The sequence below is a fragment of the Acromyrmex echinatior genome, chromosome 1, assembly GCF_024713525.1.
Source record: "Acromyrmex echinatior isolate Ae372 chromosome 1, ASM2471352v2, whole genome shotgun sequence".
Classification (NCBI taxonomy): Eukaryota; Metazoa; Arthropoda; class Insecta; order Hymenoptera; family Formicidae; genus Acromyrmex; species Acromyrmex echinatior.
Window position 1 is genome coordinate 14,272,235 of NC_141852.1, and position 24,897 is coordinate 14,297,131.

The 24,897-nt window shown below is 29.9% G+C and overlaps 2 protein-coding genes across 3 annotated transcripts; one reads left to right on the forward strand and one right to left on the reverse strand.

Moving 5' to 3' along the window:
• The first annotated feature begins 1,357 nt into the window (after nucleotides 1-1,357).
• On the forward strand, nucleotides 1,358-6,497 carry LOC105146930 (Dorsal interacting protein 3). The gene is made up of 3 exons (XM_011057579.2): nucleotides 1,358-2,587; nucleotides 5,029-5,188; nucleotides 5,252-6,497. Exons 1-3 carry the CDS (start codon nucleotides 2,410-2,412, stop codon nucleotides 5,664-5,666), a joined length of 753 nt encoding a protein of 250 aa, XP_011055881.1. The 5' UTR covers nucleotides 1,358-2,409; the 3' UTR covers nucleotides 5,667-6,497.
• Nucleotides 6,498-11,838: 5,341 nt separating this feature from the next.
• Nucleotides 11,839-24,885, reverse strand: LOC105146933 (RIB43A-like with coiled-coils protein 2). Of its 2 annotated transcripts, XM_087408588.1 has the most exons (8): nucleotides 24,676-24,885; nucleotides 19,721-19,837; nucleotides 18,273-18,413; nucleotides 17,959-18,122; nucleotides 16,632-16,872; nucleotides 13,179-13,406; nucleotides 12,467-12,573; nucleotides 11,839-12,229 (listed from the first exon to the last, which is right to left on the reverse strand). In XM_087408588.1, exons 1-8 carry the CDS (start codon nucleotides 24,883-24,885, stop codon nucleotides 12,088-12,090), a joined length of 1,350 nt encoding a protein of 449 aa, XP_087264714.1. In that variant the 3' UTR covers nucleotides 11,839-12,087. The 2 variants fall into 2 exon arrangements, with proteins under 2 accessions (XP_087264714.1, XP_011055885.2); XM_011057583.2 differs by lacking the exon at nucleotides 24,676-24,885 and having other exon boundaries at nucleotides 19,721-19,846.
• Nucleotides 24,886-24,897: the final 12 nt, after the last annotated feature.

Below are 24,897 nucleotides of genomic sequence, written 5' to 3' on the forward strand. Positions count from 1 at the left end.
CGCCTTTTTATTTATTTGATTCTGTCGATTTTATTTGGCAATTAAAACGAACAGGCGTGCTGGCAGAAAAAATAAAAACTGTGAAAAAAAAGTTTTTTTACCGCAAAAAAATGGAAATCTGGTAGTCTCTTTCGAAAGTTATTAAGTCTGTTCGCGTTGCTCGAAATTCCCAAAAATTTTTACACTTAAAATGAGATAAATATATTCGGGCATTGAAAAGAAAGAATGCGAAATGATAAGTGCAAAAAGTGCAAGCATTATAAAGTATCAATTATGTAGCGATGCGATGACTCGAATCTTGGACTCAAATTGGATTCTTAAAGATACTCGAGCAACTCAAAATCGATCTCGATCAACTCGAGTTTCGAATATTATGGGAATACTTATTACTGTACTCGCACTTTCGAATTAAATTAGTGTGTGTTCCAAAACTGGACTCTGTCAACTCCAAAAATAATAACAAAAGTTCCTATTATATTTTCTAAATGAAATTTTAATTTTGTTTAAAAAGAATGTGAAAGAATATTATTAATAAAATTTATAACTTATGTGTTTTGTATTGACATAATTCTAATAAATGTTTTTGATAGATGAATAAATATTTATTTCTGTTCATATTTAATTCTGTTTTTCCTAAAAACTAATCTAAGTTTTATGATTTTATGTACTGATTTGTAATACTTTTATGAGTTCTGTTTTATGACAGAGGAACAGAGAAATGAAACAATGAAACCAGCTATATGTATATTGCGCAGTTGCTCTAAAATTATAAAGTATCCTAAAAACGAAGTTTGTTTTTTAGGAAAGTGAGTAAAATCAAAGGTCACTATTTTTTTAATCTCGTTTGATTGGAATTTATATACAGGATGCCTCAAAATAATCGTCAAATATTTCGTGGGCAGGTAGAGCGGACTAAACTAAATCGAAAAGTCCTCTATCATTTTACAATTTTCAACAGAAAAACTGCAAGAGACAAAAATTGTTTTTTTCTTATAAAATTCTAAGAAATTTTTTAGAATCTTTTCAAAATTTTTTAATGTCGTATTTTTTTATATTTGTAAAAATAAGAAAATATAGTACTAAAAAGTTGAAAAATTCTGAAAAAATTCTTAGAGTTTTATGAGAAAAAAATTAATAATTTTTGTCTCTTACAGTTTTTCTGTAAAGTTGATAGTATTTAAGTAAAAAATTATTAAAGTCCAATTTTTAGAAATTTTTAATAATTAATATCTTGTTAACTATTACGAAAATTGCAAAATGGTAGAGGACTTTTTGACTCAGTTTAATCCGCTCTACCTATCCATGAAATATTTGGCGATTATTTTGGGACACCCTGTATATTAAATCATCCGATACTCGAATACTAAGATTTTAATTTAGTCAAGTCTAGATTGTATCTCTAATCTGATACTCAAATTATTCGACTCAAGTTCAGAAAATAATCGAATCCAGATTTTTCACTAAAATGTACAAGTTACTCGAGTCTCGAAATAAATGAGTCGTTATCACTATCAATTAACAACTAACAATTAGGAGAAGCTATTCAATATTTTCGATTTGACTTGTATGATATACACGTATGACCATGTCTTGTGAGACATAAAAACCATGAAAAAAACAGTCTTTTCTATCTGTTGACGCGCGATGCCCGGTGCACTTCCGAGATGTGAATTTCTGCGCGCGAACATTTCCATACGCCTCGTGCGGCCGTGTGCGTGCGCGTGCGCGTGTGCGTGTGCGTGTGTACGCACGTGTATGCGTACACGCGCGGCGCGGCGACGCGATTCCGTCGTTCTTTCGGCCTGCTCTCGACTCGACCCACGACCACGGCCCTCAACGGCCTCGCCGACCGGCGCTGGTCTGGCAACGTCGCGGGCGGCATAGATTCCGCTCCGCAACCGCAACCGCACGTTTGCCGCCGGGCCGCCATGATACCCGAAGCCGTGCTGGCCGTGCAACGGTTTCTCCGCAGTGACGCGCAAGCCGCTGCCGACGACGCGACACGATAACGCTGGACGAGCAACACGACAGCGGCTGTTCCGTTTGCTAATTTTGATAAATTCACTTTCGCGTATTATTACCGATTAATAATAATCAAACCCGGTGACCATCGTGGTCTTTGTGGCTGGAAGGAATCGGTAATGCTCCATCGTCGATCTTGATCTCTTTTTCGAAAATTTGAACTATCCGCGAAGAATTCGAAAGATTATTTCGCCACTGTCATTATCTAAAACTCATTAAAAGACTTTCGTTCGATAGGGACTTTATTGATCTTTCATTTTGAGAAATATTTTGGAAAGTACTATCGAATCGAAGTTATATCTGCACGAGGCGCAAGATCGAGTTGCGAAGCGGAAGGACAGTCACGAGCGAGTATAATTGAAGAAAAGAATTTTTTTTGGTGGATCTATGAACATGTTCGACACGGAGAGGTTCATCGAGGAAATAGAAAGGCGGCCGGCGATCTACGATGTGAATCGCGGCGAGTACAACGACCGTAACGCCAAGATGACCGCGTGGGACGAGGTCTGCCAGGTGATGGTACCGAATTGGGCGCGCTTGACGGACGAGGAGAGAAACGTCGAAGGTATATGGCTGCACCACGATTGATCGATCCGGATTCCTTCAGCCGCCGAAACACCGAATTGCAGCGGAAATCCAAAAACTTTGAACTGTCGCGAATCGATATTTTCCGCGCGATCGAATTAATAGAGCTATTTCATTGAAAAGGTTTTTAAAAAAGATTAAAAAACGATGATCTAAGTGGAAAAGGTTTGGACAAACACGTCTCCACGTGGTCTCGAGTTTTGATAAAGGAAATGGAGAGAATTGAGGAAAACGCAATGCGGTTTGGACATATTAATTAGATGGCGTTGTTGTAGATAGTGTTTTACTAAATTTTTACTTTGAGGATCGACGGGATAGACAATAGGCCTATTCTTTTTAGCTAAAGTTCTTGCACAGTTCATTCTTCTTGTTTTCTCCACGTTGGAAAGAAAAAAGAAAAGATGAACCGTGCAAGAAGTTCAGTTAAAAAAAATAGATCTTATGGAGACGGAGATGAATTTTTTTATGTTGAAATTATGACTAAAATATTACATGAATATAGCGTTTTAATTGCAGTACCTATTCGTAATCAAGAAGGTCACCTGAAGGTTCATACAGAGCGATTTTTTTTTTAAGAAAAAAGCAAAATAAAAATTCATTTTGATATTTCCTGATATATACTATAGTGCTCTTAGGTGCATACAATTTTATTTATTATATATAACTTTTCAAGAATTAATTTGCAAAATCCGGTTTTGTACGTGTCTTTATAGCTCTAAAAAAAGAAAACCAAAAAGGTCTCATGTGTGACGTAATATTCTAAAAGATAAAATATAATCATAAAAATGAATCTCTGTATCGTAAATAAGAAGTTACATCATTTTATTTATTATAAAATATTGTTTTTAATAGCGAAATTGCAAAATTTGGCTTTTTAATAGGCTTCATAAAATATAAGCCAAAACAAGTTTCATGGCAAAATATTTCTTCTAGAGTGCAGATATATAGCTGCACTACAAATGAAGTGTAAATGAGTCGGTTTATTACTTCTGTTGTCCCTTCCTTTAGACTCTGTATGTGTTGTAACGTATATTTAATCTGAAAACATTATTCATTGAAATTATTTAATTCTATCAATGTTATTTGAAATCTAATGTACATGTTAAAAAAATAGTTAAAAAATTAAAAAAAAATTTTTTAGTATAAATTACTTATTAAAATGCCCTTAAATTGAATTAAAAATTTAACATGGTTCTATTAAAATCAGGTTTGAAGAAGATATTTATGAAAAAAATGTTTTGATACATTATTGTTCCTTTTAAAATCATAATTTGTTCACTGAGAAAAAAAGTTCTTAGTATTTGTGACCATCATAATTAAATTATAGTTATTACTGCCACAATGTTAATAATAACTATATATGTATAGATTAAATTATAATATTCATAGTTATTTTTGAAGTCTATCAGTATATAATTATTCTAAAAAATGATTATAAAATATTATATTATTGTAATTGTAATAATTTTTATGGTATATAATAATAATTATGTAATCATTTTCGATATCAATTATATATATTTATTGATAGAACTGTATCACATATAGTTATCATTATTAACATTATAGTAGTAATAACTATAATTATAGTAATTCCCAAGTAACACACAGCGTCTACAAAGCGTTTAAAACGTGTATATATTTTTTAGCGCTTTACAGGCGATGTTATGCTACTTGAGTGTACATATAATTATATGTATAGTTACAAATCTAAAAATTTTTCTCCCAATGTACACGAACATAATTAAAATTACACAATTGTAAAATCTGTGTTAAATTTAACATATTTTATATGATTCAAATGGTTTCAAATTTTTGCATTAATTTGACTTGTGTAGTTATCATAGGATGACTACACAAATATATTACGTTATATAAAAATTAATATAAAAAGTATAACATTGACACAATTTAGAAGCAAATTGTGGAAGTATATTTTTTCAGTAAAACATATTTTTTTTGTTACCGTTAAAGCTATATATATAAAAATTTATATATATTTGTTATTATTTGTTCATTTATTTATAAATTACGTCATTTTAACTAATTGTAAGAAATGTTCAATATCAATTTAACAAAATATTTAAATAACATAATTACATATTAAATTAATATTTGATTATGTTAAAAATTTAACAAGAAAATTTTAACTAAAAAATGAAGAACACGAAGGAATTCTATGCAGCAAAAAATTTTACTACAAAATTTTTGTACTTATGTCAAAACAAATACAAAATATTTTTACCGTGTAGAATCCCTTCGTATTTTTCATTTTTTCTAGATAACGAAAAAATTAGGAAGCAAAATAAATTTTTCAAAAATTTTATAAAAAATTCCCTAAATATATGAACATTATTATTATTCTGTTATTTTACATCTTATAGAAGAAAATTGTAACTGTTGGTTTGTAATTATTTTTAGAGAAAAATTTACGCGGAAAATGGAGGAATATACGAGATTACTTTATGAAAGAACTGAAACTTCAGAAATCGCACAAATCTGGGCCCGCCGGACGAAAACGGAAGAAGTACATGTACTTCGATCGATTATTATTCCTCATGCCAACAGTGGAGAACAAAAGGTATCAACTGTCGTCAGAAGCGACAAACGATCGATAATAACGCTAAGTTAAATCTTGTTTTAGGATTCCCACGAGCATCAATCTTCCTTGCAAATCGGAGGAAAGCGAGGGTGAGGTGGACAATCCCGTGATCGAGGAGTACGATCCCCTTACACACGGTGGTGCCTCTATAACAGGTACCTCTATAACAGGTAGCCGCGAGTATCTTCAGACGGGTACACCCTCGTACAAGGTGTGCCCGCGTTATTCGAAACAGCTGTGCGAGACATCCTTCACGCCCTTCGACAACGAAATACATGACATCCTCTCCTCGCATAGCAGTCAACGCGTTACCCTCGACGAGGATGACTACGACAAGATGTTTCTTCTTTCGCTGCTACCAATCATCAGACAGGTGCCGGAGGAGAAGAAGCTAGATGTTAGAATACAGATGCAGCAAGTTCTGGCCATGGCGCTCCGTCCGTCTGACAATAAATAAACTGTTCAGCGTGCGTGATTTTTCTTTTTAGCAAGAGAAGATAATCAAAATGTGCATAGAATAGAAAAAGTTTTTGCAGTGACTTATTTACATTATGAATATCTCGTGATTTAGCTTGTTTTAGCCTATTTTCTTGGAGAGATTAATTATCTTTACATGTTCTAATGGAAATTTTGAATGGAAATTGTTAGTCTAAGATTTTATTCTAAAATTTAATGGATATGCATACATAATATAGAAACTATTTCGTTTACTGTGTCTTAACGCGTCTTTGCAAGGTTTACATTCGGCAAAGTACTTTGTTATTTTTTTATTATGTAAGCATAATTGTAGATATAGCATGTTCATGACGTTTTTAACGATTAAGGTAATTGCATAAAAAGTTTAAACTACACATACATATGTAAATCTAATGAGAACGCTATATTGAAATAATCACAATTATAGAATATTCCAGGATATTTAATATAAATTTTATACAAAGTAAATATGAATATAAATACTGCGTCTGTGATATATTAAGCTCTACTTGACAATCGAAGAGATGAAGACATCATATGTGTAATATGACACAATCTTATCATGATTAAGATAATTTAACTGAAATCAATTGAAATATATGTCGCACGTCTTATTCTGCAAGTTCCTATTTCCCAGCTCTGCATTGTATTTTAGACTTCAAAAATATGTTTCATGAATTTTAGGACATCTTTATGATGTCTTATAAGACGTCTCAATGTTCTCTGGGATATTTTATTATGAAATATTAAGAGAATAAATCTTGTACATGTAACGATTTTAAATATTAATAAATTACAAAACAACCAATAATGTACTATTATATAAATAATAGTACTGATTTTAAATTGGGACATAAATAATATCCTTATTATTATTTATTTAAAACAAAAATATGTATGTAGTACAAAAATTCATATTGAATTTGACATATTTCGCATGTCCTAAATAGCGCACTCAAGTTTTTATGTTAATTTAAAACAATATAAATAGATTAATATAGCACAAACTTTACGTAAATGTTAACTCACAACATGCAACATTTTGACACAATTTGGAAACAAATATGAAATATGCAGTTTTAATCAAATTAACATTATAATATGTAAAATTAAAAGATTTTATCCATTTATCTTAGAATTTATGTATTAAAATTATATATTATTTTTATGTTTGTTTATTTACTCATAAATTATGTTATTTTAAGATATCAAATGATACTAAGATATCAAATATCAATTTAATATAAAATATTCAGATAATAATTACATTACATTAAACTAACACTCAAATATGTTAAAAATCCAACACAAAAATTTTAACACTGGTACATTGAAAACAATTTTTGATTAAAAATGGACGAATCAGAATTGCTCGTTTACTAAAATTTTAGTTAAAATAATCAGAATTCTGATTAATATAATATGTATATTGTTGAAAAATTATCATTTTTTCTGTGCAGTTATCATTTCTATTGCTAATTAAATTCGGATTATGACATTAAAAACACAATTTTAAATAAAAAACGAGTATTATTAAGTTTTAAACATATATATATATATATATATATATATATATATATATATACAGTAGCTACGAAACCAATAAACTATGAAAATAGTACCGTCTAGTTTCTTACTCTTAGGCCCGATTGCACAAGTGAAGCTTAAAACTCTCTGTCTCTCTCTCTCTTTTTTGCTTTAAAACGAGATAGAGAGAGTTTTCTTAAAATCAAAGTAACGTTGGTGCAACCGGACCTTAATCACTTAAATTTTAACAGTCACGCAAACTTCTATTAACGCTAACCGTCTTTAATAGTATTTCGTCAGTGTCAGTGTATAAAATATTTTTTATAAGGTATACTATTGCAGTAGGTGATTATTATTTCTGAGGGAAGAAAATTGAGAATGATACAAATAAATACTAACCCAAAATTTTTTAAACAAAATTTCATGCATTTAAATATTACAAAATTACAACTATATGAAGAATTGAAACAATTATAATTTACGCTACTGTCATTGCCAGGATGCTTTTTCCTTTTTCAGAGATTGTAAACGTTTCAATGTGCGATATTAACTTTCTCAAGGAGAATAAATGTGATCAAAAGCAATTATAATAATAAATCGGCGGTAGATACACATAATAAAAGACACCGCACTATGTTTTTGCGCAGTCCATGCATTCTATCTCGTGGAATATAAAAAAAGTTGCCTACGCGATTCTTTCATGGTCGATGAATAAACTTTATAACATCATTGTGCAAAGTACTACGATAATTTGCCTCGATAACCATAATAAAGTTGATTTCTTTTTTACTCCTCTCTCTATTTCCTTCCGCTGTATTTTTAACTCAGCATTAATTCTTCTCTCTTACCAGGTTCCACTTCCCTGGCCCTTATATCCTTCAATGCTCCGCGATGTGAATGGTTTAGCGGAATTTATTTCCGCTCGATTAATTTCAGGCGGAGGAACAGCAGCATCGCGGTCACTGCGAAGCCGTTCAAGATGACGAGGACAAAAAAGCGGAAATCTACGATAATCACGTGACTGGAGATTTCCTTATTGAGGCTAGGGAACAGGCCGAGAGCACAAGCTATTGACGAACCGATATAAGGGCATGACGAATTGAAAGGCTCAGTTGCAACAAATGAAGGAGATACATGAATATGAGCAGAAGAATTACGCTTTAACATATCAACAATTTTATCAATCTACACTGATCTAAAAAAAAATTTAAATCTTAATATACATTTTTTCGATAATAATGTTAACATTTACTTATAGTAAATAAATATTTACTAAAAAAATGATAGTCAAATCAAATTAATGGTACTTATACCAAATAAATGTATGTTTACATTTAATAAATATTTAGTTAATATGTTTAAATATTTATTAAAATTTAATACACACACATACACACACACATTTTTTCAGTATACCTCTTTTTAACTATTCAATATAATGGAAAATGTTAAAAAAGATTCCGATTTCGAGTAAAAATTTTGCAAATCAGATATTAATTATGCATATAATCATCTTGTAAGTGTCAACAGTACACAAAGACTGTATATGCGTCATTGATTATAATTGATTTCACGGCTGATTCATTACACGTATTATTAATGTACATGTGTTTAAAATAAAGTTTCTTTATTTGATGTATTTCAGATATTTATCGGCTCTTTTAAATCTACACAGAGCTATTAATTTTAAGAATATAAGAAAACTTGTTTTTTACAGAAAATTAAATTGGAAGAGAAAAGCCTCAAAGAGTCTTGGGCTCTCTTAATGGATTCGCATCTTCAAGCCGCATATTTGCATGATCACGAATTAAATAAAAAAATCGTAAGATCTTAAAATAATTTCATATTTAATTTTCATCTTTAAATATCATTAAATATATTTTATATAACAAGATTATTTTTAATGACATATATTTTGAATAAAAACCGTGATTTTTTTAACTTGCTCCTTTAAAAATTCTTCGATATTAATGAATTCTTTTATATTTCAGTACACGTAAATAACACTTTAAATGCTACATTGTATTTGTATTCTTCTAGGGAGCTCAATAAGAAAATTGTGGAGAAGAATTTGCGACTTGCTGAGCAACAGAAGCAACATCAGAAATACCTTAACCATTTCGTTTATAAGCATCAACCGATAGCCGACTTCTATGAGCAGTTTAATAAAGGAACGGTGAATGCAATCGCAATTTTTGCATGCAATGTACTTTTTAAAGGGAGAAGAATCAATGTAACATGTAAAAGTCGCTGTACAGACTTTTTCATAACGCATTATAAATGATGTACAAGCGAATCGACCAATTAAAATTCTGCTTTTCTGTAAAATGGTTGGAAAGAAAGGATTTTGATTGGTTGATTTGCTTATGCACTATGCATTATGCGTTAAAAAAATTTCAAATAAGTAAAAAATAATTTCATCGATTTCTGTCTTTCTCTTTTGTAGGTTTATTCACTAAATTCTACCATAACGACGGAGATGTGCATATTATAGACTTTTCAGTTATTACAATTAAATACTTTTTATATAAATACTTTTATAGTTGTACAAAAATCATAATTAATAAAATATATTTTAATTTATAAATTAAAATTGAATTTATCACGATTAATAAAAAAAGATTATTTTAATATTATTGTGATATTATCCAATGTCGATAATGTAAAAATGTGTTGCTCTATTGATATTCAATCCCTGTCGATAAGTTATCATATTTGATAAATTAGAATTTATACAGATTTTGATGACCAATCAATAAAAATGTACAATATTGATATCATTAAATTTATGATATCATAATAAATCTCGTAAATATGCGCAAATTTAGTCATAAAAATACAATGCAAAGCTAGAAATTAGGAACATTCTTGCAGAATAAGACAAGTGATATATATTTCAATTGATTTTAGTTGAATCATCTTAACATGATAAGATTATGTTACACGTATGGCGTCCTCGTCTCTTTGATTGTCAAGTAGAGCTTAATACTGCATCACAGATGCAGTATTTATATTCATATTTATATATTACTTTGTAAAATTTATATTAAATATCCTAGAATATTTTATAATTGATTATTTCAACATAGTGTCCTCATTAGATTTACATGTACATGTAATTTAAATTTTTTGTGCATTTACCTAAATTATAATATCGTAAACATACTATATCTATAATTATCGATGCTTATATAATAAAAAATACCAAAATACTTTGCCGTAAACTTTGCAAATCTTAAAACATAGTAAATGAAATAGTTTTTATATTATGTATGGATATTCTCTAAATAGAACAAAATCTTTTAGACTAACTATTTACGTTCCAAATTTTCACTGTCTAAATTTCCACTAAAACATGTAAAGATAATTAATCTCTCCAAGAAAATATTATAACAAGCTAAATCAAGAGAGCGCGAGCTGTTGTAGCGGACAACGCACTGGACACCTATCATGGAAAAACGGAATGGATTCGAATTGGAATTATTCAATTATTCCCTAGATTTTTATTGTGTTTTCTGGGGAAAATGAAATAATTTCGATCGGAATCCGACTTTGTTCCATGATAGGTTTGCTATACTAGAGATCCCAGGTTCGATTCCTGGCAGAATCGAAAAATTTGCGTACGCTCGTAGCTCCTCTTGAAAAATAATGACAAACCACTGAGTAGTATACTTGCCCAGGAAACCCTCTTTATCGTTATTAAAGGGCTCGCACAGCTGTTTCGAATCGTTACTCGAACACAGGCACTCTTTGTACGTGCCGTATTTAATGGTATCGTCCTGTAGGACTGGCAGAGATTGCAGCATTGTCCTCGTCTTCTCACCTTCCCCCGACAAAATGCTCGTGGAAACATTAAAACAAGGTCAAACTTAGCATTATCATCGATAGTTTATCGCTTCTGATGATAGTTAATATCTTTCGTTTTTCACCGCCATTGGCATGAGAAATTTTTTTAATTTATAGAAATATATGAATTTCTGTTTTTTGTCCGGCGAGCTTGTATGATTTCTCATGTTTTACCTCTTTTTTAAAATAGTCCCGCATATTTTCCGCATAAATTTTTCTCTAAAAATAATCACAAACCGACAGTTACAATTTTCTTCTATAAGATGTAAAATAATAGAATAATAATAATGTTTCAAATCTATCTAGAGAATCTTTTATAAGATTTTTGAAAAGTTAATTTTGCTTCCTAATTTCTTCATAACGCTAGAAAAAATGAAAAATACAAAAGGATTCTACACGGTAAAAATATTTTGCATTTGTTTTGATGTGCAAGTACAGTTTTGTAGTATAAAGGAGAATGTTAAAAGAGGCCGATTTTTGCCCATGAAGGTATAAAATTATTTTTAATGATGTATATATTTTGAAAAAAAATCATGATTTTTTTTAACTTGCTCCTTTAAAAATTCTTCGATAATAATGAATTCTTTTATATTTACACACGCACACTAATTATAAATTCAATTTTAATTTATAAATTAAAATATATTTTATTAATTATAATTTTGTTACAACTATATATATGTATATAAAGTATTTGTAGATAACTGAAAAGTCTATGCACATCTACTCCATCGGTGTAGTAGGATTTGATGACTCGATTTACAAAAAAAAGACTGAAATCTTCAAAATTATTTTTTATATTTGAAATTTTTTAACGCATAACATTATAGTGCAACAGCATGCATTATAGTGCATAAGAAACAACCAATCAGAATTCTTCGTTTCCGATTATTTAACGGATAAGAAGAATTTTGATTGGTCGATTTTCTTATACATCATGCATCTTGCGTTATGCAAAAGTCTGTACTGTGACCATTACATTGATCTTTCTCTCTTTAAAAAGTACATTTTGCACGCAAAAATTGCATTCAACGTGTTCCTTTATTAAATTGCTCATAGAAGTCAGGTGTTGGTTGATGTTTATAAACGAAGCGGTTCAGATATTCCTGATGTTGCTTCTGTTGCTCAGCAAGCCGCAAATTCTCCTCCGCAATTTTCTTATTAAGTTCTCTAGAAGAATATAAATAAAATGTAGCATTTAACGTGTTATTTACGTATACAAATATTGAATATATAAAAATTGATAACCATCGAAGAATTTTTAAAGGAGCAAGTTAAAAAAATCACGGTTTTTTTCAACATATACATTATTAAATATAATCTCGTTATATGAAATACACTCAAATATTTTTTTAAAATGATATTTAAATAAAAAAAAATAAATACGAAATTATTTTAGGATCTTACGATTTTTTTTGATTTAACTCGCGATCATAGGAGCATGCGGCTTGAAGGTGCGAATCCATTAAGCGATCCCAAGTCTCGTTGATACGTTTCTCTTCCAATTTCATTTTCTGTAAAAAACGAATTTCCATGCATTTTTAAAATTAATAATTCTGTGTAGATTTATAAGAATCGATGCGATGAATATTTGAAATACATCATTGCATCAAATAAAAAAACTTTATTTTAAACATATGTATATTAATAATGCGTGTAACTATGAGTCAGCCGTGAAATCAAATATAATCAATGACGCATACACAATTTTTATCTACTATTAGAGTATAATGTTATTTACAATACGATTATATATATAAATTATATCTGATTTACAAAATTTTACTCGAATTGGTTCTTTTTTAACTTCTTCCATTATATTGAACAGGTAAAAGAAATTACACTAAAAAAAATGTGTGTGTGTGTGTGTGTGTGTGTGTGTTATAATAAATTTTAATAAATATTTATTTGAATAGTACTTACTAAATAGAAACGTACATTTATTTGATACAAGAACCATTAATTTGATTCAATTATTTCTTTAATAAATATTTATTTACTAAAATAAATATATGTTAATACTATTGAAAATGTGTATATTAAAATTAAAATTTTTTTCTCAGTGTAGATTGAAAGGATTGTTGATACGTTCAAGCGTAATTCCTCCGCTCATACTAACATGTATCTCCTCCATTTGTTGCAACTGAGCATCTTTGAAGACCTTCAACTCGTCTGTAGTCATGCCCTTGTATCGGTTCGTCAACGGCTTGTGCGGACCGCGGGTGCTCTCGGCCTGTTCCCTAGCCTCGGTGAGGAAATCTCCAGTCACGTGATTATAGATTTCCGCTTTATTGTCCTCGTCATCTTGAACGGCTTCGCAGTGACGGCGTTGCTGCTGCTCCTCGGCCTGCAATCGAGTGGAAATAAATTCCGCGAAACCATCGCGAAGTATTGAAGGATAAGGGCCAGGGAAGCGAAGGAAGAGGGATTAATGCTGAGTTAAAATATAATGGGAAAAAGTAGAGAGAGGAATAAAAAAGAAATCAACGGCAACTTTATTGTGGCAAATTATCGGGACAAATTATCATAGCACTTTGCACGATGATGTCATGAAGTTTATTCATCGATTACGAGAGAATCGCGTAGGCGACTTTTATATCCCGCGACGAGATAAAATACATATGGACTGCGCAAAAATGTAGCGCGATGTTTTTTATTACGTTGTATCTGCGATTGGTTTATTATTATAAACGCTTTTTGATTATATTTATTCTCTGTGAGAAAGTTAATATCACAGAAACGTTTACAACTTCTGAAAAAAGGAAAAAGCATTCTGGCAACGACAGGCGTATATAGTATAATTGTTTCAATTCTGTAGTTGTAGTTTTGTAATATTTAAATGCATGAAATATTGTTTAAAAAATTTCGGGTTAGTATTTATTTGTATCATTCAATAGAATTTTTTTTACTTGGAAATAGTCATCTAAAAATAAAAAATATTGTATGTACTAAGAAAACGATCTGGTTGGATTAAATAGTCATTCTGGTGGAAAATGGATGAATCAAAACTTTCTTGAAAATATTAGAATTTTAGTTGAGATAATTAGAATTTTGATCGATATACTTATTCTGATAAAAATAAAAATTCTAGTAGACTTTATCAGAAATATTATTTAATCAGAATTCCGGTTATTTCAACTAAAATTATAATAACCGAGCAATTCTTTTAACCATCAATTTTTTTCAATGCATTAGTGTTAAATGATGCTTACAATTTTTGATTTGAATTTCTAACATATTTGAGTGTCAGTTTAATGTAATTATTATCTATAAAATATAATATATATTTTGTATTAAATTGATATTTAATATCTTAGTGTTAAAATAGCACAATTTATGAGTAAGTAAACAAATACATAAAAATAATATAATTTTAATAAAAATTCTAAGATAAATGAATAATACCTCTTAATTTTACATATTATAAATGTTAGTTTTATTGAAAAATATATTTTATCAGAATTTGTTTCCAAATGTTGTATTTTGTGTATTAACATTTACGTGAAATTTGTACTATTTTATTTTAATATATTCATTTCGTTTTAAATTAACATAAAAATTTGGGCAGACCCATTCGAGACACGCGAAATGTGTCAAATTTAATACAAATGTTTCTATTGTATTTTTGTTTTAAATAAACAATAATAAGAGTGTTGTTTACACTCCAATTTAAAATCAGTAGTATTAATTATATTAGGTGCGCAACTAAGTTCTCGCTGTTATTTTGATGGTATTTCCATCAAAATAACAGCGAGAACTTAGTTGCGCACCTAATATATTGTATATTATTGATTGTATTTATAATTTATTAATATTTGAGATTAATATGAACAAGGTTTACTCTCAATATTTTATAAAAAAGGAAAAATAAAAAAATAGGTTCAGATTCTCGGCCAATAAACAAAGGTATTGTGACTGAGCTTGATATTCTCTTTGTTGGAGTGTAAAAAATATCTTTAACCCCGGATTAAACAGATTTAGATTTTTCTGTGATATAGTATGTATTTCATATGTATTAGTGCGGAATTTTCCTAAAAGAAAAACAACCGAGACAAAAAAGAAGAACAAACCCTGATACATCTTCTTAATGTTACATATACATATTAAGAAGATTGAAATTGGAAACAAATAGATGGGTAGCACATGCTCTAATATGTCAACACCATCATGTCAAATGTAACAACGCTCGGATCGATCGCTTCATTAGATATAAGTGGGCGCGTATTCAAATATAGACGTGTTCTTATCTTCTATCCGACACGATCAAGGCGCGTTAGTCGACTAAAAAAAACTCCAGTCTTTCCACGAAGTGGCTTAATAAAAAAACGTTACCCCTTTCGAACATCCATCTTACTCGCCGGACCCGGTTTTCATTCGCCTTCTACCTCCGCCCAGAGATCAAATCGGTCAAAGGAATCCATTTTTTGTCGGTAGAAGACGCGAAAGCAAAAGCGGCGGAGTCCCTAGAATGCGAAATAACAGCAACTGCTGCTGCACATTGATTAGGAATGAAACCGGAATTATTTTGAAGATCGTACAATTGATTTTATCTGGTTTATTAAAAAAAAATGAGTCTTCTTTCTTGCATTGGATCTAGATCAACTTAAAATTGACGTCAAAATCCATAATACAGTTACTGATTTGTGAAACCTAGTTAATTTATGTTAATTAAAAAGCACTAAGTATATATAATTTCATAGAACCAAAATAACATAAATCGTACAAAAATAATAATAAATATTAAGTAATTTTTAAAAATATACTAAATTATCTATAATATATTTTTAAAAATTTGCTAGTATATATGACATATACTGTACGGAAAAAATAATGTTATTAAAATATTTAAAAATTTAGCTAGATATAGATCTGAAAATAGTTATGTTGAACCTAAATAATTATATTGAATGATGAAGCTGATGCTAAAATGTGTCAAAATTCTTTGTAGCATTATCATCAATCTTAAGTGATTCCTATATAATTATTTTGAGATAGTCTATAATTATTTTTAGATCTGTATCTGGTCTAATTTTTACGTGCTTCAGCAAAATCATTCTTTTCGTGTAAAAATATTAAAAAATATTAAAGGATACTATAATTGTATTTTAATAAGAATGAAAAAAGAGAGAAAAAAATAAAGATCTTTGCAGATAGAAAATTTGCAGATATAATATAAAGAAAATTAAATTGTTTGACATTGTTGACAAAGAGATTTATATATAGTTGAATGAGTCCAAGAGACTCATCGGTCAATTGCAGATTAACTCTATATGACGCATGTTTTTTAAACATAATTACTTGCGTGGGATGTTTCTGTCATCCCAACATTGTATCTCAATTTTCATTATTCTCTTTGATAATTTACAATATTAAATGGAAATTAATAATATTTCACCCTTTAGATAAAGATAAATGAAAATAATTTTTTATAAATTGTAAAATAATTTGCATTAAATGTAATAATGTGTATAAATAGCATTAATACATTTAGTGGATTTATAAGGTTGAGTCCTTAGACATCCCACGCGAGTAATGAAGGGTTAAAGGTGCAAACAGAGAAGATTCCTTGTACCAGAGCGCGATTAAATATCGCTGTGGCTTCGTTCAACCTTCGCCGGCATTCCTCCTCCATCCGTGCCAACGTCGCCGCGCGCTTGTCCCTGGAGAGGACGACTTCCTTATAGGCATCCTCGTCGTCTTGTCGCGCCTTCTCTGCCGCTCTGCGTTCCTCCTTTTGTTTCTGTATCCACCAACGCATCTGCTCTTTCTGCGCTTTCAATCGCTCGAGAAAATTGCGATCCTCGCCCTCGAACCTGCGGCAGCCGTAATATTTCATCGTTTCTTTTCTCTTCCGCGACGTTACGCTCATTACCATTGCGCCAGGGTGAGCAGGCTGTGGGGTAAATTATTATCCGCGCGAAGATCTTTTACAATGAACACGGAGAGGAAAAATATTGTTATACCGTACTCATGATAGCCGTGGTTTACAGACTGTATATAGAAATGAATCCTTTTCACGATAGCTTTGGCACTTTAACGTTATATACAAGATTCTTAATACACACGATGGATCATTCATTTCTTGCGTATAATATATATATATATATATATATATATATATATATATATATTATATATATATTTTTTTTTAATCTAGGAGCATTTAGCTAAATTGCTAAATAATGATTTCTGTTCTTTGCTCTTTTTTTTTAATACATAATTTTACAAGTATTTTTTAAAGATGTTAAAGGATTTGTAAAATTCTGCACTTAAAAAAAAAGGCAAGAGACCAATAGTTGTACGAATCATTTAATACATTGTACATTTACTTAAATCTTAATGCATCTTTCTTTAATAGTATCAAGCAAACATTATTTACAGTGAATAAATATTTACTGAATAAAAAAAATAATAGTTAAATTAAATTAATAGTTATTGTATTAAATAAATATATTTACTAAATATACATTTATATTTAATAAATACTTAAAACTATTCAAGCAAATAATTATTAAAAAATTTAATTCTTTTCTAGTGTAATTTTTGCACACTTTTGAAACTATACAGAAATTAATAAGTAATTCTTACATATACTTTAACATTTTTAGAAAGTATTTGTAAGGCTATGCATTTAAAAAAAAGGATAGAGACATTATTTAGTATTTAGATGAAAATTAATCCAGACATAAACGATCAATCGTAATAAATTATTAGAAAATCATCGCGTGTACTAAGCGTTATTAAAGACGAAACATCGAGAATGCAAGAAACAGAATAAACGAGTTTCACAAGCACGTTCTTTTATCTTCTTCTGGAAAGTCCGAGATAAATCTCTCCGAAGCTTTTCTCCCGGTTGCACCATTATATTGTTGGCGGTATTAATCAAGCTATTTACGCACTTCTGAGCGGACGCTACTCCCATGTTGTCGCCATTGTCGTCCACGCATATAGGAAGCGATTTCTTTAATGCCTCGGGGTCATACAAATCGTAATCTCGCCGGTCCTCCGGTCGCTGATGGAAACGTCGGAAGAAATTGATCTCCTTGTTTATCTTTCGCCGCTCCTGCAAACAGAGAAGCGGAGTTATTTCGCTCTCTCGATCGATAAAGTTTTTAATTCAACGACACGTGTGACACCGAAATCACCGAGTATCAGCTCGAGTATCGAACGGACATTCCCGGTGTAATTATCGTCATTGACAGCACTCAATTACCTCCTCCTGCTGTCTCTCCAAATACGCGGCGTGCTCGCTGCTGCGAACGAGAGCCTCAGCCAATTGACATTCTTGCGCTCGTTTCCACTCGCGCTGCTGCTTCTTCTCCTCGACTTGCCTATCCAAGAACTCCTTGTCTATCTGCAAATGTCAGGGAAACAATCCGTGCGAATCCTATTGCATTGAATCAAACAACTTCCCAGACATTAGATCAATCAAGTAGTGTGTAATGTACCATCGAATGATGTTTGTGGCATTTATGAGATATTAAGGAAAATGTATGAATAGAAATCAATTTAATCAAGCGTGGGTTGTAACAAATTTAAATAAATATTAGTACGAAGTATTTTTTTTTAATTAATTAGGACGTAAGTTAATAGAACGACTAAATTAAGAATTAAAGTTTATGCGATCAGAATAAGATATGAAAGTTTAATAGTGAATTCGGTCATTCGCATTGGATAGTGTACAGCTTCATACATAATAAAAAATTTTGTATTTGTGTTAAGAACAATTCATTTCCATCTTAAAAAATTTCGTGTTGAATTTTTAATATATTCGAATGTTAATTTTTAACATAACTGTAGTGAGCAACTTATATTATTTATTTGTTTTGTATCAAATTGATATTTAATATTTCTTATTTTTAAAATAATATAATTTATAAATAAATAAATATATACATATATATATATAATAAATAAATAAACATATATATATATATATATATATATATATATATGTATATATATATAAAATATAAAAATAATAAATTTTAAAACGTAAATTCTAAGATAAACAAATAAAATAAATGTTAATTTTATCGAAAAAATTTATTTTAACAGCTTATTTACAAATGACAACGCGATTATTTATTCACATATTATTTTTGTTTATTTTTGTTAATTTTTAACATATTCATTTCGTGTCAAATTAACAAAAAATTTGGGTGGATTGTTTGATATGAAATGTATTTTTAACAAAATTTTTCAACTATATATAAAATATTTAAATACAGTGACATAATATAATCAGCTCTGATGATAATACATGTATATTCTAAATATGACATCATTATTAGATATTTAATAGTTCAAAACATTTGTATGCTTTTACATTTAACTTTATTAATTTTATGTATAGTAGCTTTTAGTATGCATTAATTTATTATAATGCAAGTGATCGAATTCACTATACTAATACTAAACGTAAAAGAATAATCACGGGACTGAATTTCTATTTAAAAAAAAATTTATTATTTAAATTAAAGAAAAGCAGCAAAATATACAAAATAAAATTAATTTGATCGAAAATGGATTATAACAATGTTAATATATATTAGTACAAAGTATTTTCTTAATTAATCAGAAAGGTGATAAAATTAAAAATTAAAATTAATTCGATTGAAATAAAATGAATTGTTGATAAAATCGGGACCGAATTCCTACCCCAATTTTCCTAATGCGAGGGTTAAAGATGCGTAATTTCCTCGCTTCTTCGTTTTGTCGTTTGCGTTCTATAGATGCGGCGAGCTTGAGATCCTCCGGAGTAGCGCGGTGTTCGAACTTAAACATTTTGGATATTTTTTGAGATAAAAATCTAAGAGGTGTGGTTTCTTTTTACGATCTCTTTTTTATGAGATTACACGTGTGAGACCGAAAACGTGAATCTATTCGGACTTTTCAGCTTGGAATCGAAATCGAAACTGAAGTGTCTGAAGTTTCGCAGTCGAGTTTTGTTACCATGGTGAGTTTTAGGAGGGTTGTACATAGAGTCGATAAATTCCAACTGCACAGTAATCATTAAGGGGAACGACAAAAGCGCCGTATTGCAGCACACACATTTTGTCCAATTAAGATTCAAAATTAGTTAGTCTAGCGAAATGTTCGATCGAACGGAATTAATTGTTATTTTAGGAGAGAAAACTGAACCATAACGAGTTTATGAAGTGAAGCGTAAAATACTCGATAATATAATTAACACACCAATTTTATCGTAATTTTATGCAGGACATGTTACAGAATTGGCAAATGCCAATGATGCTTCAAAGGAATCATTAAAAAATGTAAATGATATACATAGGATAAACCATATAAAGTATGATGACAAAAAATATGGAAGATATGAAAAACATTTTATATAGAAGGGAACAATTTCGAGAGGGATGTTTTTTAGTTACGTTATTTTCTTTCTAGATGGAGGCAGCAAAAAAATAAGAAGATCACCTTTATTTTTTAAAATGGAATTGATGAATTGATTGGTGTACAGAAAATACATAGTTGCTTACTTAAAAAATTATACATATTGTATTTTTTTAAAGCAACTATGTATTTTTTTACACCAATTGATTCATCTCAGTATTCCGTTTAAAAAAGTATTTACAATTATTAGAAAAATTAATAGTTTACGTGATAATTAAAATTTCATTATGTGCTAGAATGAAGTACAAAATATTTCGTAAACTGTAAGTTCTTGATATCTCTATCTTACTGTTATATACAGAATAATATATTAAAGAAATTATTTTATGTAAAAAAATCATATATTTCTATTTTAAAAAGTGATGGCTTTCATATCTTTTTGGCGTCTCCACTTAAAAATAATAACGTGATCAAAATACATCCCTCGAAACCGTTTCACTTTGAAACGTTTTTTCGCATCTTCCTATTTTTTGAATTATTGACTTGTCACATTTTACGCTAGCCACCTTATATACAAGATGTTGTATGTGGGCGTAACTTCAAAAATGAAGGATATAAAAATAATACAAAAAATTCATAATAAATATTTGTTCAACCTGTGAACTTATTGGCGTAGCAGATTCTGCCAAGATATTTACTCAATTTAAGTTAAAACGTTTTATTATTAACTAAAGACAGAAATATGTCAAAATATTATGCTAATTCGGTTTATAACGAGAATTAATAAATCACGAAATCTATACATAATTTGGAAATATAAAGTCAGATAATACGTATATTTGTATAATTTTTTTGTCATTTTTGTGTTATTTATTTCTGAAATTATTATTTATTTCTGAAATTATGCCCACATGTTATGAGAGAGAAACACCATTTATATAAATATAAATAATTTTTTAAAATCACTCCACAAAAGCGCTTCAAGCTTCGACAACGTTTAAAAAAAAATGCGCCTCTGCGAGCGAATATGTATCGTTTTCTGGATTTATTAAATTCCTCTTCGTTTGACTGGCACTTCTCTTTGACGGTTTTTTTCAGTCCGCCTATATTCGTTCATAATTATTGTATGATCAATACACGGTGATTCGAATGTTGCTGTCGCGCGAGTTCGACGTTTGACTTCGACCACACCGATTATCAAACCGACAGAATAAAATAAAATAAAGAGAATTGATAATTATTCAGCTGGTAAAGAGACATCCGTATGCGTGTGTCACGTGAGGAGTAGCTGTCGATGGTATAAACATGTATACGGTATCATTATCTGTTGGTTTCGTGAAATCCATCTTACTCTCTTCCGTTACACGCATGCTGTGTCGATTCAATTTGTCATCATATTATTGTGGTGATATGCACGATAAGCAAGGGAAGGGAGGACGTCGATTAAACATTTTAATTGGGTTAGCCGTATCTTTGCCTTCGATAAAACGCCTCGCAGCTCTCACGAGGCCAGAAGCCGTGAGGTCGTATAACCCCTGTGGCAGTTATTTGCTTAGAAAGAGCGAAGCAGACGGTAGAACGGTAGAATCATTTTTTTATAATTAATAATTCCTGATTAAGTATCGATCGAACTGCGTCGTATTTTAGTGGAAATATTTTGACTCTGAAAGAGTTCGAATTGTGTCACTAGAGAAAATTTATTCAATTGATAATTCTACACTTGTATTATTACATTGTTAAATTCATAATGTCAAATTGTATTCAATTTGAATCATCATTTTTAATCATTTCTATACATCGCCATTGCTTTTACTCAAAATATGTCGGTTCATATTAATTATTATTATATTATATTTATAATTTAACTAAAACAATGGAGCTAATCAATTTAATTAAAAAAATATATATTAATTTGACCTACATTCAGTTTATTGCTTTTACTAAGTGCACATATTAATATGAATGTTGTTTATTTTGAAACTAAACAATTAAATCATATAGTTGAATTGATTTACATTTTGATACACATGGAGGTTAAAAATAATAAAATGTTATTCGACCTAAAGAACTAGGTTACCATTATTCCTTTGATATCCAACGGTGTATAAGAATTTATTTTTTAATAAATTTTTATCGTTTTTTTTTGCTTTTTTAAAATTAATAATGATTTTTGTTCTTATTTGTTTTTCTAGAAAAGATATATAGCGCATGATTTCTAAAGTCAAATCTATAATTTAAATCTATAATTTCTGTTAAAATTTAGTATATTATAATAGACATCTTTAAATCATAAAATAAAATGCAAGATATTTGCTGTATATTAACATATTTATCGAGATAGATGGCTTAATAAACTTGCTTGTTCATGACATAAATGAAAGAACTGAAAAAAATATTGGCAGAAAAACATGATTATAATAATAAAACTATTAAAAGAAAATAACGCGGTTTCACATCTACAGACTACAGTACACATTATTTGCAAGTTGAAGAAACTAAGTTAAAAAAGAATAACAATGGTAAATATTATTGTATTAGTGAATATTAGTGTTTTATCTTTCTTTAGTCGCGCATAATACGTTTTCCAAGCAGAACAACAGGTCACGATAAAATGAAATCAAAATGAAATTAAAATGAATTTTGAAGTGTCTTTTAATAATCATTTTAAAGCCATTTTCATGCCGTTTTGATCATAATGAGTTTTTGTTCTGCTTAAGTTATATACATGTGTGTGTGTGTGTGTGTGTGTGTGTGTGTGTGTGTGTGTGTGTGTGTATATATATATATACATGAATTATATTATATTATACATATATCGTATGTATAAAGATATGATTTTACAATGAATTAATCAAAATTACAAAATTTTAAATCTGATATTTAGAATGCGTATTTTATAAATGCTAGAAATATTTGAGTTAAATAATTCTATTTAGAGGATATTAAGGTTCGATTATTTAGATTCATTATCGTCTATTTATTATTGAAATACACAATGATCGACGAATATTTTAAAACTAAAATCAAATGTGTCATATGCTCAAATACTATTTGAATTTATAAGCAATTCAGATTCAAACAGAAAACTTATTCTATTGCTAAGAAAAGTAATTATTTAATTTTTTCTTGTAAATAACAATTTTTAACAGAGAATATTTATTATAATTTTCTTGGTAATAGTCTTAAAATATATTTAATACATTTAATATACAAATTTTAGAAAAAATTTGTTATTATGTACTTAAAACACAAAATTTATTTTCTTTTAAAGAATACTATAATTTGATTGAAGAAACGATTTTATATAACAAGCGAATCAAATGTTTTTCATTAATAGTTTTAATACAAATATTAAATTTATCAGGATTTAGAATATATTTTAAACAAATTTGATGTTTGTAATAAACTTACGATAGATTTATGGCTATATAAATGTTTTAAATACTTGAAATATATATAAGTACTTAATATTTAAATATAGTATGTATTATTCTGATATATATTTCAAGTCCTCGTTTCTTAGTTCTACTTATAAAATATGAAAGATATTCAAGAATACGAAAAACATGTACGATATAATATAACTTATCCCTTCGAAAATGATTTAAAAAAAAAACGCAGTTACTGATGCTGGGTCCATTTAATTTACATTGATTAAAGGCACTAATTAATTTCAAGGGCTAAATAAATTTCAAGGACTCAAAATCACTTAAGTCGTAAAATTGAATGAATACTAATTGTAAGTTTATTCAAATAAACAAGGAAGGCCTATATTCGATTGAAGCTATTTTTGATGCCTAAATTTATTTTAATAGAAGAAAATGTATTAAGCGAATGAGAGATATTGTGACTCGGATAAATTTTTCAAATCTCTTGATTGGCTATAGCATAATATTAGTCTGAGATTACCGGAAGTGCTGTTCGCGGAAAGCGGAATGAGCGGGCAGAATCTCGGGTCAATCGCATATATAATAATACATCAATCTTGTTTAATTAATTCCGGGGCGAAGGCTATCCTTTCGTAAGATCGATCGAGCCGCGTTATGGATCGCCGTGAATTTTGCACCGTTGCAATTTTAATCGCGCAAAAATCACGTTACGATCGATAGGGAAACGTATAGTTAAACACGTGAATCCTAGGCTGTCCTGAGAGACTTCGAAGCCGAACCGCCATGTTCGCGGGTCGCGCGCGTCTCGTCGAGGTGTGAGACGAGTTGCGGGAGCGACGATTACGCGCCCCGCGTTCGTCGATGAAAAATCACCGTTGACAAACAGAAGACTCGGTGAGCGCGACGCGATAAGGAGAAGAAGACACTCTCGTTGTGTTCGCGGCAATTGCGCCGCGAGTATCCTAGCCGACGTGATATCGTGCGACGCGCGCTTCGTTTCCCGAAGAGAGGAAGAGAGAAAGAGAGAGAGAGGGAGAGAGAGAGAGAGACCTCGAGGAGAGGGAGAGGATGCGTTCGCAGCATGGCGAGACTCTC